The sequence below is a fragment of the Ursus americanus genome, chromosome 8, assembly GCF_024610735.1.
Source record: "Ursus americanus isolate L20-20 chromosome 8, mUrsAme1.1.p, whole genome shotgun sequence".
Taxonomy (NCBI): domain Eukaryota; kingdom Metazoa; phylum Chordata; class Mammalia; order Carnivora; family Ursidae; genus Ursus; species Ursus americanus.
Window position 1 is genome coordinate 71864949 of NC_142134.1, and position 18320 is coordinate 71883268.

The window sequence follows — 18320 nt, forward strand, 5'->3', positions numbered from 1 at the left end:
AGGAGACGGTATTCAGAATTGCCAGAAGATGGTTTGTGGAATTCAGAGAGGCATATTCCAGAATTGTGCTATTTTAATTTTAGTCATAAAATTTTATTTATTTTGAAATCTCAAAGGAAGGCAGGATATTTTTGTTAAAAAGTGACAGATTTTAAAAAGGTTAAGAAACCCTGCTCCATTCTTCACAGAGAGAGGTTGGCATATTTATATATTTCTTTTGAGGTGAGTCTTTTTCAAATGATAAAGAACAATAGTAGAAGGTCCAAAATGAATGTGGGAAGAGCTGGTTGTGGAAATGTTCACTAGCCTGTGATGTTTTGTTGACCAGTGTTACAGAATCAGTGCCATTTTGTAGTTTTCTTAACATTGAAGTTCAGATGTTAAAAGCTATGTTAAATCTTTAAAAAAAAAAAAAAATATGTGTATAAGGCCAAATCCAGTAGCAGGGTTGAGGCTGGAAGGATGAGTAACAGGTATCGTAATAGAAGCAGTGCTTTCATTTTCAGAGTTGTATCTTCCACAGGCTGAAGTCTGGCCCTGCCTCTGCTGCTCACAAAACAGGCAAGGCTACTGAGTCTCACTGCAGAGCAGGGGTGAGGGTGTGCTTCCCTTCCCTCAGAGTGGGGGAGAGGATGAACTGAGGCTGTGAGCGCAGTGCCCAGGTGCACTGCACAGTACTTGTAGAAGGCTTCTGGACTCCTTCCGGACGAGAGCTGCAAGACAGAAAGGCCGACTGACATTTAAGAGCTATCTCTTTAATTAAGCAGATTATTTTGAAGTAATTATTTGCCCATGTAAATTTTAATAAATCTCTACTCTGAGAATGAATTTTAAGAGAAGTATTTTCAAATTGTGTATCTGCAATTTGTGTCTCAGTGCTTCTCGTTCATTTTTGTACAAAGAGCTTCCCAGTGTGTTCTTACTCCGAAATTCTCTGCAAGGCTCTCTGTAGCCACTTTGAACTGTCTTCACTGCCCGGGCGTCTGCCCATGAAGGGAACTGAGTTCAAGGAGCCTGCCTCTCCGGGGACCTATTTTTCAGACAGTTGAGTTACCACCCTTTCTTGGGTTGTGAATTTAGTGAGAATGGCTTTGTTTTATAAAGGGGAAGTAGAAAATATCAACCTGTACTCTATGGACTAAAAGTTAATCTTATTTTGGTGAAGCTTTTCTTTTGGGTTTTTGACTATATATGAATGTTTTGAGTGTGTATGAAAACATAGTGTGTTTTTCTCATGGTGAATCCTAGTTAGAGTTTGAATCCTCTTTGTTGTGCACTTTGCTCCTCTACAAGACTTTGACTTTTCTTTTTTCTTTTTTAAGACTTTGGCCTTCTTAAAATAGTGGTCATACATCTTATTCAGCTATCATAGTCTCTGCCACATGAGAGCTGTACAATATTTGTTTGATTAAGAGAAAAGGAGGAACAACTCAAAGAATGAGTGTTAGCCATGGGAAGGTTTCCCACAGAAGCACGTACATCATTGTGTCTTCTTCTGTCCCTGGGAAAATGCACAGAACGGAAGAGCAAAGCCAGCAACTCCAGTGTATGATTTCTTCTTGAAATATTTTCACCATGCTTTGCCATGCAAAGTAACTGAAGGTGTTAAAGTATGTATTATTCTCATCATAATATATACCCAAAGCTTTTAATTCTTAGTAACATATTTTCAGAGTTAGCAATATATCTAAATATGTGAAATTTATTGCCTTCTGTAAGTTCGATCCATTAAATGTCTGTTTGCATTTTTTATGACACTAGGGAAATTAGCAAGAGTTAGCACAAAGAAAAATGTGTTAACCCCCATGCCTAGTAAAAGTAGGGAGTGAGATCTCTTTGCTGTGCTCAGACTGCTTCAGAGAGAGCGTGCAGGGCCTTCGTCGGGCAGACTCGGGCTCCAACACCATTTCCTTTCCTCTGACCCCCAGCCTTGGGCAGGCGTTCAGCTTCAGAGCTGTGGTTTCCTCAAGTGTCAAGTAGGGATGGTAATAACTACCTCAAAGAGCTGTCAGGAGGATTAAGTAGCAGGCTCTTAACCACCGTGCCTGGAAGATGGGCACAGGAGCCCCGGCTCCAAACTCGAGGTGGGGGGGCACGTGAATTAACTGAGAGATGCCCACGCGGTGTCCTGCAGGGCTCCCGGCTCACCCTGCACCTGGCATGCTTTCCTTACCTCCTTCAAGGATGAATGTTTTTATGCTTACATCTTGTTTTCTTTATTAGAAGATTTTCTCGTTTTCGTCTGTAAGGGATTTGCAGGAGCCTGTGTCTTAGGAGAAAGCACCCCATCTGAGCAGCGGGCACAGTACTTGAGTCCACGTTTCCACATTTCCAAACCCTGAAAGGCATTTCTGTGGCTTTTCTTGTGCATTGGGTGTTCTCACTACACAAGTGCTTTCTCTCCTTCCAGCTGCAGTTTCCCCAGACCGCAGCCACTTGCTTTCCTTCCAGTTTTATGTGGCAGACTATTGCACTGACAGCTCCGGGCGGTCCGCGGTCAGCATACCGTGGGAGATTATTGCTTGCCCACTTAGTTTGCTGGGCTGGTTGAAAATGTGAAGAGAAAGGCCCAGCAAACTTCTGTTACTGTTGTTCACCATGAACGATGCGAATACAAATTCCTCCAAGCCAAAGAAAGGTAGCTGTACTGTTCTTTAAGAGAAAGTTTTCATCTTCATAATTTCTTTCCTCCTCTGTGCTCTTGCTCTGCTTCCTCCTCTGGAAGCTTTCTCCCCTTTCTCCCCACACGCCCTCTTCTGCCCAGTCTTCCTCTCCGTGTGGCTACAGCCCTCATCTTCTCAGATGTCTTTAAGGGTCTCCTCTGGAGCCTTTCTAGATCTCTCCAAGTTGGTTGGGCCATTCTCTCTCTAGGGCTCCCCTATTCCTTGGAAACTTAGTTCTGTCATAGTGGCAGTCTCTGTGTGGGTGTCTCTGTGCTAAAATGTGAATGAGCTTAGTGAGGGCGGAAACCCCATCCTGGTGTCCTGCCTGGCTTTGTGCCTGCTGGGCTGAGCGTGTTACTTGGCCCATATTAGCAGCGTCGTAGATGTTGGATGAATGAGTAATGTGCTCATCCCCGGTGTAAGGTCAGGAGAAAGACAACCACTTACTCTCCTTCCCAGTATGTGATCTCCTGTTGCATACACACCGAGATACCTTCTGGGATGTGCGGGCTTCTAGTAGTTTCTGCCTTTGGAGTGCAGCCAGCAGTCCACCAGGAAACAGAAAAAGCTTTCTTGGTGACAGGAGAGTAATAAATACGGGCCACCAGCTTTCCGTGGACCATGCTGTCTTCTTCAACACTCCTTTGTATGTAGAACAAGGAAACAGATGCAGGACCGTGGCTGTGCTCGCGACGGACGGATGCCTGACTTGTCAGCAGCCTTGGAGGGAAGACTGGAAAGTGTTCCGCAGCACATGACTTGGTACTTTCATGGGTGTTCATGATGAATCTAAATTGTTTTTAAAAAAGACAAAAAAGCTCTTAGGTTCTCTATATTCTGATTGAGAAATCTGGCTCATATATGTACATATTCTTTTGAGACATGCTTGCAAAAAGTTAATAAAATGTGCCCTTTTTTTTTCAAGGTTTGCTAGGGGTTCTGTCACAGTACCACAGACAGGCGGCTTAAACCACAGAAACTTATTCTCTCACAGTTCTGGAGGCTGGGCATCGAGATCAGGGTGTCAGCAGGGTTGATTTCTTCTGAGGCCTCTCTCCTTGGCTTATAGACAGTGTGTTCTCCCTGTGTCTTTGTATCATCTTTCCTCCGTCCCTGTCTGTGTCCAGATTTCCTCATCTAATAAGGACACCGTCACATTGGATTAGGACTCACTCTAATGACTTCATTTTAACTTAAGTTACCTCTTTCAAGAACCTGTATCCAAACATGGTCACGTTCTGAGGTACTGGTGGTTAGGACTTCAACATATGAATTTTGGGCGGACACAGTTCTACCTGTAATATTATGGGTTTTAACTACTTAATAAATTTACGTAGGACAAGTCATTGCCTGAGGTTACATGGAGTGTTATGTGTGAGGGCACAGAGAGCCTACAGTGTTTGGGTATCAGACATACAGGAAGTCACCACTCCTCCAGTAGCTCAGTGTGGTAGCCCGGGTGTGGCCACTTCTCCAGGCCATCAAAAGACTCCACCCTCCTGTGAAATACAGTCCTGCATTTAACGGGGCAGAGGTATAATGTTACAGAAAAATAGGAAGGACTGGGCAAGGGCACAAGAAAGGGGAAGAGGTGCAAACATTAGCAGCTACTCCTCCAGTTAAGAATAATGCCTTCTGAGTATAGCAAATTTGAGTGCACGTGAAATTATGTTAAAATTAGTGATCATTTTACACATTTGTGGAATAAAGACAGTATTTTAACTCAGTATATGTCTCAGTCTTTCCTGTCCTTGAAGCACTCTGATAAATAGGAGGCAGCAAAATCACGAAGAGTAAAGTTAGAGTTGAAGGTTCTATCTGAAAGATTTTCTGTAGTATCTTTGAAGTTTGAAGGAGTCCCTATCAGGTGTTTCAGAGCTGTGGTCTGGGTAGATTATCTCTTGAGTAATTGACTAGGTGGTAAACCAGAGGTTCTGGGAGAAGAACTACAAACTTGCACTTTGAAGAGGATTTTTCATTAAATGTGGCACATGTACCCAAGTCCAACTACTAACTTCTTATTCACGTAGTTAAGTTACAAGAAACGCATCCCCAACAGTGTTTAGAAATTCCTCTTTTGAAATTTTCATTATTATTTAGAGAATATTTACTTTACATTTTGTTTTTTGTTTTCTTCTCTCCTTTTAAAATCCAGCTCATGGTTTTTGGAATCTTTCTGTGCCTGGATGCATTTCTGTATGTGTTCACCCTGCTTCCTTTAAGAGTTTTCCTGGCACTATTCAGGCTCTTCACTCTGCCTTGCTATGGCTTAAGGTAAGTTTACGATCGTGAGCTATTTCAAATGTTTAAATTATTTTTGCTACTCGTAAAAGTAGTATTTTACTACTTGCAGTTGTTAAAGTAAATAATCACTTGGATAGATTTTGAAGAATAGGGATAATTTATACAGTTTCGTTCATACTTTGGCCCTTAATGCATGAATTAATGCTGCGTATCTTTTTAATGAATATTATATAATGAGTTTATACAATATTTGTACTTTTTCCATGCACACTTTTTTTCCAAATGGTTTTGAACTAGAACTTTGCTTTGGCCAGTACAGTAATATTAATAATGCAGGCGGCCACGTAGAGGAGTGGGAAGGCATGGGGACTGAGAGCCAAGGACCTGGTGGCCACTGTGTTGCTCACCCAGGACCTTTGTGTTCTTGAATCCCTTGACCTCCGAGGCATCGTCTGTAGAGTGAGAACTGGGTTCTGGGCTGGGAGTTATCAGAATCTCCTAAGGAGCTCTTACTTCAGGGGCTCTCTCCTTCCTCTCATTTAAGAATCACTGTCTTAGTGGCCTGGTGAGCCTTAGTTACTGATTCCTGAGGAGACTCCCTCCGATTTGTGAAAGAGGAACACTCTCGAAGACCATTGGCCTAGTGGGAAGGCTCAGACAGCCCAGCCCCACATTGATTAGCTGATGAAGTGTGGGCAGCTGCCTAACTTCTCTATTCTCTCAGCCTGCTTCCACATCACAGTAAAAAGGGGATGTTGAGAGCCCAGCATCTTCTACCACAAAGATGGGAGGTGTGAAAAGATTACCCAGCATGGTGCCTGGTTCACAGTAGACCAGAACAAATACTAGTTTCCTTCCTTCCTTCTGTACCAAAACTAGAAACAGGGAGGTGAAAATGTTAAGCTAGGTGAATCTTAATGCTTGATTGGTCTTGAGGTTAGAAGTTTGGGTTTTACGGTTTTCTTTTTTTGCACAGACATGTCAACATGTGTCCACTCTATGGAGTCATTCTCTAGAATATTATACAGTTCTTAGCATAGTTGCCCTAACTGACATTTCTCACATGGATCACTTCTCTAGACGCATTTCATTCTGAAAAAGTTTTAAAATGCTGACGTGGACAATAATAAGAAACTTGATTTAACTAGGAAGTAGGTGACTATTCTATGGTATATAAAAATATAATTAATGTAATTATCAATGACTTGACCATGGAAACTGAGGTACAAAATTAATGGTCAATATACAGAATTATGTGTTGAGTTTTTTTTAATGACTGAAGTCTTGGAAAATTCTCTTTTAAAGTAGTAAATAGGCATATACTTAATACCAAGTAAGCACTGAATAACACATACAGTCCCTTTAGAAATAAACCTTAATCAGTTTCAGTAAGGAAGACATCCTTCCAATATAAATTGGAAGAATTTATTGGACATGATGATCATATTGTGAAAAGAGAAAATTCGTTGCCAGTTTACATGGAGTAAAATAATAAGAATTAGGATCACATCACTGTTATATGTGATACTTGACATTCTGTAGCCCTGCCTACCAGAATGAGAGAATTATGTTACATATTTTATTAATTACATGTTAGTCAAGTGGAAGACTCTTTTTAGGAATATAATCATCAGCTTTAAGATAGTCAAGTACATTCTTCATAACTTTGGGAGAATTTTTAATGTTTTATTCTTAGTAGCAGACGTTTTTTCAAAAAGACATTTGTAGCATGGTTGGTACTTTAACATTAGCAAAGCCTCATCTCGTATATTTTTTCTTTTATCACTATTGGGGTCTCGATAAAATTATGGTTATTTTAATTTTCAGAAGATCAGAAAAAGTATCTAATAAAACATCCCCAAATACAAGTCTTCATGTGAACTGCATAGCACGGACGGACAGCATTTGGATAGAGCCGGGTGACGTTCCTGACACAAAATAAGCAGTGCCATGTAGAGGTGTTCCCGTCTACACTATGAGCTAGATGAACTTTTTGGCTGTTCTTGGATCGACAGTGTGCTCCAGCCCGTCTCTGAGTGAATGGCTTTTAATGACATAGTGTGTTCCATATGGCTGTTGGCATGATGAGATAAAACATTATAGGGAAATACATCCTAAAAACTCTCTTCCTTCCAGAGTGTGTCTTTCCCTGGGTATGTTAGCACACGGTGGCTGCTCCCTGAATGAGTGACAGCGGTGATGTGTCAGTGTTCCGAAGGGCCCTTTTAGGCTCTGTTTGAAGACCCATCTGGTTATTGTACAAAGCGTCTGGAACGGTGTCATTTCTAGTGTTCCTTGTCACTTGGGAGAAGCAGGGCACCCAAACAGCATGGGAGAAGTCGTCCAGTGTTTGTTCTGAAAACTGGAAGAGGAGTTGTAGAGAGCTGGCAGGTCTTCAGTCCGCCCCTCCCATTTGCTTTGTTGTGAGGGGTCGATGGTCCCTGGAGCCCACCTTTTCTAGACGTTTTCAGATCTTTTTTAGATATAAAGTAGAGGTGGTTCCTTTTGTGTATGATTTTCAAATACTTTCAGTCTAAATTGAGTAGCATTTCAAAAGAGAATGTGTTCTATTGTCAAGGCTTTAGAGCTAAAATGACACCAGAGGGCAGTGTGTCATCCCACATGCAAGACTCCGGTCCCTTGTTCTATGCAAACTTACTGCTATTTCTGCAATTTGGACCAACCGAAGAATTACGTTTTATGCGGTCACTAATAAATATATGATGTATATATATAAAATGTGAAATGCAGTTAAAATTACGTAATAGAGCTTCAGCAACTTTCAATATTCTGTGCAAGTGTAGACCAGAATACACAGAATATGAAAATACTGCCTTACTGTCTTAGTAAAAGTATGCTTTATCAAAACTGAGTGATTTGTGCTTATAGTAGCATGTGTTGCAGTTCATATTTTCTTAGATCAGTTTAGAAGACGGTGTCTTTTTGAGCATTATTTTTAAAACCACCAACTTTGAAATGATTAAAACTTGAACTATAATGAGAAAAATTATAGTAACAAAGCTATTGTTAATATTATGTCTAAGACCTTTTCAGTATTTTGGGAATATAAAAATACATTTATTTTAACAAAATTACTGTTTAGAAATAGCCAAACTCTGCCTTCTTACACCTTTTCTTTCAACCTTCTCTACTTCCGTTAAAGGTTGATTTGTCTCACCTGCAGCTGTGCTATGTTCCATCTTTTTCAGCAAAAAGTGCTCTTTCCTTCAGTCTGACTTTTAGTCTTTCAAAGGGATAGAAAGAAATTAAAAAGAACAATAAAGAAGTTGATTGTGGGTTTTTTCAAACTGTTCCTGTATCCTTAAATTCCTGTATTTCTTTTTTTCTATAAGAAAGTCACCAACTTCCTACTCTCTTAGTTCTTTTTAATTATTCCCCCCAAAAGGGGGAAGGGATACTGATCAGAGGAATCAAGATGCTGACGTGCGAACCAGGACTTTGCAGTCTCTGGTGCTGTTGGTTTCAGCCCCGCTGAAACTGCCAGCCTCCCAGATTTTCCGCTTTAGCATTTATTCTTTGGGCCTATTTCTAAGTATTCTGTAAACTTGCCATGATTTTTGTTTGGGTTTTGGTTTTTGCCACTTTTGACAACTTAGTCCACAAGGACCCTGCCTTTCGCTAAAGCTAAGGGGCTGCGCAATACTGCACGTCCTTACGAGAACCCAGCCTGCGTTGTGACTCCCCCCGCCCCCGCCCCCGGCAGGCACTTTGCCAGCTTTTGATCCTGTTAAAATATTGTTCATTTGAGAAGTTGGCAGGGTGGTTATCTTGGCTTGGTAGGTGTGTTTGTGTTGCCTACAAAGTATGCACTGCTTCCATAAAAAGTTTAGTAATCTCAGGAAAACTTACTTGAAAACTTTTTGCTAATGAATTAACAGTCTTGAAAAGTCTTCGCTTCCAGATATTTTGTTGGAAACGAAAATAAATAAAGAAGTATATCCAAATTGTTTAAAAGCAGATCCCTGTGTTTCTTCCCTCTTTTGCCTGTAGGGTAGTATCATTTTAGAAAGGCATTCGAGAAACTTCTTGAATTCAGATAATTTGTTAATGATGACATGGAAATCAAAATTAAATTTTGATTCATTATATGAGGTACCTGTGTTTCTTGGAAGAATGAAAGTATTTCATTTTTTTAGAGGAGTAGACTGCTCTGTATTATGTTAAAGAGGTATCAGACCTCCTTTTTCCAAGTTTACTTGTAGAATAAATAAAGTAACTGATTGTGAAAGTGTTTTTTATTTACCTGGCATTGTTGCAAATCCTCTTTTCTGCTCAGACGTGTGACTTCATTTTGTGTTTTAGAATTCTCCGTAACATTTGAGTTAAAAGTTGAGGGAGATTGTAGAGAAAAATGGTTCTCTCTGGTGCCAAGAACGGAGTTATTTTTGGAAACTTTGGTCAAACATTTTAGGTGGTAGTAAGTATAGAGTCGGCTTAGGTAATAAATGCCAGAGTGTCTTTCTTTTACCATCAGAGCAAGTAAATTCTGTGCAAGCAAATTTCTGGATCGCACTTTGGTTTTAGGCAGAAGAACTCTTGAGGCTTTGTGGACTTTTTTGTGTTTTAAGAAGCGATAATGTCTTTTTCCTCTGCGAGTTTACCCCACAGGAAGGCTTTTATCTCTCAGAAGAATGATGAATTTCAAATGCTTGACAGTTTCTTAACCTGTTGGGCTTCTTCTGTGTGCCTTACGTCCTTCAAGATATTTCACCTAGAATTCACTTCACACACACACACACACACACACACGCGCGCGCGTGATTTTTCTCTTCGCCATAAGCCTCAATTATGCCCTAAATGGTTTAATATTACCCTATAGCACATGCCGGGAGAGCTCTTAGTAGCTTTCTCTGGGGAAACAAGTATGTTTGTGCTTCCTCTTACAGGGTTGATCTGTGTGGCTGATGTGTAGAGAACAATATATTTGTTTTATTAGAGAGTCTTCATAAATCAGGTTTTGTTGTCACCTGTGTCCTCACCATGGCACTCTAAGTAGTGTAGCAACATTACAACCTTCTCTCTTTCTTTCTCTCTCGTGAATCAGACCGAAGGGAGGAGCACTTTCACTTCCTTTATAGAATGGAATGTGGTGTCACAGGGACTCCTTGTGGTGAGTAAACCCTGATTTTTCCTTCTCTACTCTCGGCCAAATTGACATCCGTGCAAACAGATAGTAATTATAATGGAAGCAACAACAACAGCGTAGGCAAGACATAACCATTTGAGGACGGACACATGAGGAGAATGTGGTCTCTATCCTTACGTGGTCCTAAAGTTTTGACCACAGTTTTGCAAGATTTGACCATGATCTTACCTAACATAGGAAAATCACTCAATCAAATGATCTTGAATCACACTTGTTGCTCTAGACCATGATAGCAAGTACTTTTTCCCCAATGCCACAGCAGTCAATTGAGCTTATAATAAGTTCCTTCCGTATAAGCAGTTTTTATTTTGCATTACTCCATAGCTTTATTAAACCAGTTGGGTTTTTTTCTAGTATAGTTTGAAATTATTTTAAAGCCCAAGGAAAAGACTTTAATCATTCAGTTTCAGTACTTAGTAATTATTTTTCTACTGTATGTCAGGGAAACTTAAGATTTAAAGTACCATTTTTTTTTTAAAGATTTTATTTATTCATTTGACAGAGAGCACAAGCAAGGGCAACAGCAGGTAGAGGGAGGGAGAAGCAGGCTCCCCACTAAGCAGGGAGCCCAATGTGGGGCTTGATCCCCAGGATCCTGGGCTCATGACCCAAGCTGAAAACAGATGCTTAACTGACTGAGCCACCCAGGCACCCCAAAAATACTATTTTCTAATTAAGGAAAATATCTTAATCTCAATACTTTATTTGAGTTTACTTTAAAATTATAAGGGACTTCTTTTTTAAAAATGGGAACCATATTGAATATTTTACCTTTTTTAAAATTTTACATTCTTTCAGGTATACTACAAAATAGCTAAAAGTGTTAAAAGAGGAAGAGAGAAAGAAAGAAAGATTCAGTCTATGTATTTTATAATGAAATATCTCATGTCGATAGTTTGACACGTTTCTATACCAATTTGAAAATCAACCAGGCAGGGATTATCCCATTTTTCTGACTCATCTGTGTTGCCTTTTCTTTTTTCTTGATCTTTCTCTGTGCAGATTAAAGTTTTTACTTTAATCTTAGCGTGTTACCTTCTGCTACCGAGCAGGAGGAAGAAGCCTACGTAGATCATCTTTGCCCACTGCATTGTTCTGTTTCCATGAATGTACGAGCCCTTTGAAACAACAGCAGTGCCTTAATTGACAATTGCACATATCCAGTGGAAGTACTTGAACGAATGGAAGATGAAACTTAGAAATGAGAAAATGTGGTTTCTGTATGAGTGGCTTAACATGAAAATTAAAAAAGTATTTTAAGTTCTGTTGGAATGTCTTGTTTAATGTTACCTTGTCTTGTCATAACTCACAGCCAAACCTGTGAATTAGATTAGGGGGTTTTTCACTTTGTCCAACAGCTTACTCCACTTACTTATGTGTTCATGTGAGATTTTCAGCATTTGCAAAATGAATTGCTAGTAACTACTGTTTAACAGACATTTCTAAGGAAGAGCTTGAACCTGAAAGTATTGTTTGACGGCCAATTCCAAGTTGATTGGCAAGGCTGTGGATAGCTTCTTCTGGAGTTGGAAATGCTTATCAGATAGTCATCTAAAACTATCGTGACAGAGAAGGAGACAAATACCGGGACTCGTTCAAGTTCTTTTAATCTTGTGAACTTATTTTCAGGTCAGGTCTTTTCTTACTTAGAGATGCTGCGAGACATACAGACGTCTTTTAAGGTCCACCTTAGAAATAGTTTTTATTTTTGCAACTTTTCTTTTTTATTAACAGGGACGTTTATAGGAAGACAAGACTCTGTTTCTTGGGAGTTCTGATACTTTCATTCTTTACTTGAGTAATACTTAACTTTGTAAATCAGAGTCATCTCTGGAGCAACTACATGGGATGTTAGCAAAGGAGATTCTCGCCAGAGCAGGGAGCAGACAGAAGACAGTGGATCCAGTGAAATGTTGTCCTGTTTTTTCTCTTTCTAGAAATAAAGAACAAAAATGATGGGTATATTTGCTTTTTAGCACAAAATTTTTCCAAATGAGCTGTCAGTAAAGTGATAAGTTATATGGTATTAAATTATACTGAAAGAGAAAGGGTACTGAGTTGTTGATTTAAAAGTTCTTTTGAAGAAAAGTCTAGAATGGTAGATGGTAGTAATAAACATGCCTTCTGGAGCCAGATCGCAAGGTTCAGATCCCCGTTCCTCCACTTCTTGACTTAGTAACTGTCCAGCTTTGGGCACATTCCTGACTGTGCCTTGCCTCATCTGTAAAACTGAGATGGTCTAGATAGTACTGTGCCCATAGGATTACTGTGAAAACTGAAGAGAGTATATTCCAAGTGCCTAGAACAGTGCCTGCCACATAGTAACTGAAAATTGTAGCATAAGGTGTTTGTACAACTTTCCTGTGGTTTTACAACCTGGTTTGATCCTAGGCAAGATTAAGTTAAAGTTGTTTATGCTTGCTTGATTTAAAATTTGTATCATCTTAATTCAAAATGTGTCATATGTGTCATATTGTGTTATTTTGGGGATATATTCTCCAATGTTTGTTAGCTCTAATTTGCAGCAATGACTTATAATTAATACAACATTCCTTCATAGACACACGCTAACACATTGGGCCTTTGTTGTATATGTTTTATAAAGACACACGATTGGATATGATATATATATATGACATATATATATATATATATATATTTGTCTCTCTCTCTCTTTTTTTTTTTTTTTAATTTGACGGAGAGAGAGGCAGCGAGAGAGGGAACACAAGCAGGGGGAGTGGGAGAGGGAGAAGCAGGCTTCCCGCTGAGCAGAGAGCCCAGCAACGTGGGGCTCCATCCCAGAACGCTGGGATCATGACCTGAGCTGAAGGCAGACGCTTAACGAATGAGCCACCAGGTGCCCCAGCCCTTTGTCGCTTAAATAAAATTACTTTGGCTGGCATCACTTAACTAAGTAGATGCCAGTCTAGTACCAAAAGCTCTAAGTATAGTTTTCTTTAATTAGTTATCAAAGTCACCTTGGTAATTAATGCAAATTAATTATTACTGCCCTACTTTTGGTACCTATCCTTTTCTTCAATTCATAAAGCATGACCTATAGTTCCTAACTACAAAGGCCCATGCCTCTTGGTGATTCGTGGTATTCAGCATATGCTGAGCTGCACCTGCACTTCGGAGGAAGAGGCGGCTGCTATAGTCCGTGCTGATGCCAGCTTGTCCCCTGGCTGTCCCAGGGGACAGAGTCACACACAGGCCAGCAGCCTAGGAGTGTTCAAAATGCCTCCTCTTCTTGTTAGTTGAATGAAAAACATGCTTCGCTCCCACTCTCGACAAATGCTACTACCTCTTCTGTTTTTAATCTTGTAGGGTGGGAGCAGGGAATTGCCTTGATGATGGAATAGCCCTTGGCAGAGATCTGTGTTCTGGGCTGGGTGTTTGGGAGATGGAAGGTGAAGATCCATCTGGTTCCGTGAGGAGAAATGGGCCAGCATCCACTTGGTAGAGAGGAACAGCACTGGAGAAGAGTCAGGGGGACAAGCAAATAGTGCTAGAGATTGATCAACTTTGTCCTTGATGCAATTTTGTCCAAAACTTCAGCTGGTAAGAATAGTTTCACTTCATTTATCAGTTTCCAGTGCTGGTCTCAAAACATAAGGTCTGACATAGACAAATTCTGACCTGTCTCCCCCTTTAGACTCACTGGTTCAGCCCAGTGTCTTCCCATCTACTTCTAAACCTTTGTGGACTTAGTTCTCTCAGAATTTACCTCCTGTCAGGATTTTTGCAGTATCCCGTATTCTTTCTGTGAACAGATCAATTTCACATCTGCCTCAAAACCATGTGCGGTGTGGAAAACAAGAATGAGGTTCTGCCTCATCTGCTCGTAGAGCTGGTGTTGGAAGCCTCGTTTGTAAAATAATGCTTCACTGTTTTTGTAAAACAGTGTTTCAGGTAAAAGTTTGCAAGACCTACAGATTCCTTGTTGAACCCTGCACGCTCTCTTGAAGAAAAGAGCCCCTGATCTGAATATGGACAATGGTTAGGGGATAGTGAAGATGTGAAGACCTCAGACTGTTGAAGGCCAGCTGGAAGATGAAGTCATCCCTTAGGTGGTTGCTAGAACATTGTCACGATGGCGGGAATGAAGAGATTCAGCAACTCCTGAAGAAAGTGCTGGGGTCTTTGTATTGATTACACTGTACAGTACATAAAAGCTTCCCAAGCGGGAGATGGAGCATTTCTTGTCTTGAGGAATTTGCCTGCAGTAGACCTAAAGCAAGCTGCTTTCCGTTCTAGCCACAGGAGTTTCATAGCCACTGAAAGAAATCGTAAATTTCTTCTCTCTGTATTTTTTGCTGTGTCTTAGTCAGATGTTTCCATGCACAAGTTAGATTTTGCTCTTCATAGTCCGACCTTGAAGCGTAAGGGAGGAAACTTCTCCTTTTTTCCCATCTAGATTCTTCTGCTGGTCCAATAATTAGATTGTCATAAAACAGATTAACAGGACAAAAATATAATTCCGTACATACAGGAACTCATAAAAGTATGCAACTCAAAGAAGTGACCAGGCAGGACACTTTTATACCTTTAATACAAACAATAAATTTGCGAAGAATTAACAAGACAAAGAAATTTGGGCTTGGGATAGCAAATTAAGAAGTAACAAGGGTTGTTTATACAGCCTTCTCAGCCCTGAATTTCTTCTCTCTGGTGTTAAGGGTGCCTTCTAAAGGCCCAAGGGAGGGTATCATTCCCTGGGGAATTTATCTCCCACTTTCATGGGGACAAAGGAGGTCAGTGTCCTTCTTGCACCAGCTGTTTCTTACATAACTTTAATTCAAACTAAGATGCCGCAGTAGCATATTTTGAGGTAGATTGCCTTGAACCCCATCCTGAAATAAGCAATGATTCTGCTAGTAGTAATTAGGAAGAAACTAGTTTCAGCTCTTGTCAAGCCAGTAAGAGAAAGACAGGAGGGGAGAATGCCACAGAAAATAGAAATAACTTAAATATATGAGAAATGCCACTTTCCTAAAGGGCAGAATGAAGTGAAACTATGCTAGATGCCGTTTTTCCACAGTGGGATTGGCAGAGACCCAGCAGCCGATCGCAACCTGGACTGCGGCACCTGCGCCTTCGTGCGGAGCTGCTGGTGGATGCGAACAAGGGCGCAGCCATCAGAGAGGGCAGTTCACTTCTGCTGAGGGAACATACCCTCCAGTTGTGACATTTGTCCTGCAGATGCATTTTCATATGTGAGACATGACATGCCCAGGGCGTCATGGTGGGTAGTTGCAGAAGACCGACCATGTGCCAGGGCGTTCCGTAAATGACGGCACATCCGCGCAGTGGACCACGACGCCGTCCTAGATATAGGAAGTCCTTGTGAAGCGACATGGAGAAACCTGCTCTGCTGGTAAATAAAAAGTGCCAGGCGCCACCGTGTGTGGGAAGGGCCGATCCAGAGGCCTGCAGTGCGTCAAGAGGAGTTGAAAGGCTTAGGTCAGAATCCTGGAAATCCATTGCTTCAAAGCACATTATCGGAGACGCCCGCCCTCTTTGTTCACTTGTTAAGAGGTCCCACTTCTAACAGTAATTCTGGTTTCACATCTTTATTTTTTGTTGGGCAGAAAACGTCACACAGTTGAGTAGTCATTGTAACTTGTTAGTTCTTAAAAGAGCAACTTAGTTCTCGTTATCATCTCTGTATGCCAGTGTATGTCCAGGAAAGATGATTTCAAGAGCACGTAAAGTAAAACTCATGTTTTTATTACTTGTCATGTATTTCAGGGACAGGCGCTTGCTTCAGCCTGCTCAGGTGTGTGACATTCTGAAGGGCATCCTTTTGGTCATCTGCTACTTCATGATGCACTACGTCGACTACTCCATGATGTACCACCTGATAAGGGGGCAGTCCGTCATCAAGCTCTACATCATCTACAACATGCTTGAGGTGAGTGAAGGCCTCCTGCACCTGGCCTCCCGGCCTGCAGGCTTAGTCGGGGTGCGGACTTGGAGCCCAGTGGCACGGAACGCTCACCTGACGGCTCTGGTGTCGGCACTGCTGGCCTTGGTTCATACAGTCGCTTGGAGACCCCGGTAAAATGCAGATTCTGATTAAGTAGTTCTGGGCTGAGACTGGAGAATCTCGTCCTCATGAGATGGTGCCCGCTGCTGGTCCTTGGTGCCCAGGGCATGACACGTCCTCCAGTCGGAGAGAAGGGTACCTGCTGCCTAGAGACTTTTTTGTCAGTACCCCCTCGAGAATGTAAATTGTCAGATGGTACGGAAATCTGTCTGCAAATTCTTTGGAAACCCATGTATACCTCTTACTAAACTAAAAATGATGAAAAATTGTTAGGATCTTATGTATATTTGCTATAATAGATTGACATTTAAAGTGCTTTGGCATTTTTACATAGAACAAGTAAACGTAAGTTTCCCAATTTCTCCAAGTACTTAATATTTTTTTAAAAAGATTTTATTTATTTATTTGAGAGAGACAGAGAGAGCATGAGTGGGGAGAAGATGGGGAAGCAGGCTCCCCGCCGAGCAGGGAGCCCGACATGGGGCTCAATCCCAGGACCCTGGGGATCAGGACCTGAGCCAAAGGCAAACACTTAACCGATTGAGCCACCCAGGCAGCCCAATATTTTTAATGCAATATATTTCACTTCAAAGCAGTCAACATGTGGGAATCCGCTTTCATACAAAAAATAAATAAAGTAGCTACACAAAGCAAAAAAAACATGCTTTGCTCTATAGGCAGAATTTTAATCAGTTCTTAAAATAGTAAGTTACTCTAGGTTCTGTGATAAAACTTTTGAGATTCAAGTGCATTTTCCTGTATTACTTTTTAGGGACACAAATAAGGTCTACTTATCTTTTAACTTAGCTGGGAAAGGATTTTTCCTAATGAGTGGGCAGATGGAGGGGTGTAGGGGGCTGCTGGCCTTTCTGCTCTGAGGCTGCATTGCTATGGTAGATGAGGCCTTTCCATCTCTTCACAGAAGCCATGGGGCTCTGGCCGTCCTGGTTACTCCTAACTTCATTGACCAACGTGATTTAAAGCCTCACCCCAGCTTCCTGATTTGTGCTCACTGCCTGTGCTCTTGCTCTGCCCCACCAAGTAGGATGCAGACAGCGTGGGTGAAGTTTTCGAGGCAGAGTAGCCATCCTCTCACAGAGAGAAAAGCCTGGGCTCCTCTCGTTCCTTCTGTGGCCTACCAGTCTCCTTCACTGCCTTCCCTCTTAGGGGATTCCCTACCTCCACACTTCGTGCGTGCGCCCCCTCGTTTACAAAGCCCTTGACTGGGCGGCCTCAACAGTGGTATGAAGAGAATAGGCTTCAAGGAAAAGGGTCCAGGAATTGCTGATCAGAATGGCTGAAATGTGTATTCACTTTACAGACTATACTTGTTGATGTGGTTTCAGCATAGTGGACAAGAGTCCTGACTCTCGGCTAGAGATAAACCGTCTCTGACCGAACCCCACTCTTCCACTTGCTGCCTTGCTGCTCTGGATGTGGCTGCTAGTTGCTGAGTGTCTCTGAGTCTTACTGTCTCCTCTGTGAATGCAGGTGCTAGGGGAATTACGAGCAGTGTAGAGACAAGGCTTAGCACGGTGCCAGACATGTGTTGAGTGCTCCCTAAACAGTGGGTCGCTATTATGCCTGCATTCGGCAGGTATTTAATTGACAATTACTGTATGCCAAGCACCGCCTTAGACCCTGAAGATCCAGAGGTGAGCAAAGCCTGTTCTTAAGGAGCTTATGTTCTGCAGGTGGAAAAGAGACTATAAACCAGGAGGTATTTGGAAGTGATAAATACCAGGGTGATGGATTAGAGACTGTGGGAGCCAGAGATTGGTGGTCTGGGTATGGATGTAACATTCTAGCCGACACCTGAATAATATATGCCTTCCTTTTTTTTTTTTTATGTGTTGTTTTTTATTCATCATACTCTATTTATGGAGATTGATACTTGAAAATGTCTTTAGGAAGTAAATCTGCCTATTACATACTTTGTGATGAATCCAAAACAAATTAAAGCTACCGTTGTCTACAAATACTAGGTGCAAATACAGTGGGTCGAATGATATATTTGTCCTGAAGGACTTAAGTTCAAATTCTGAATCTGTATTTAAAGAATTAAAATCAGAGAGACTATGATTTTGATGTGCCTCTCCCTTTTATTTTTGCCACTATGTAAGACTCTCCTTGTTATAAATATATAGTTAATTAGGCAAAGTCTAATTCAGATAATACAAGATTTTGAGCACTCACT

At 41.2% G+C, this 18320-nt stretch overlaps 1 protein-coding gene across 1 annotated transcript in view; it reads left to right on the forward strand.

Moving 5' to 3' along the window:
- Window positions 1–18320, forward strand: part of TAPT1 (transmembrane anterior posterior transformation 1) — a 56169-nt gene that overhangs the window by 20783 nt on the left and 17066 nt on the right. The window contains exons 3-4 of the mRNA XM_045771333.2: window positions 4819–4937; window positions 15826–15988. Of these exons, the coding sequence (XP_045627289.2) occupies window positions 4819–4937; window positions 15826–15988 (282 nt within the window). The remainder of the gene's footprint in view (window positions 1–4818; window positions 4938–15825; window positions 15989–18320) is intronic.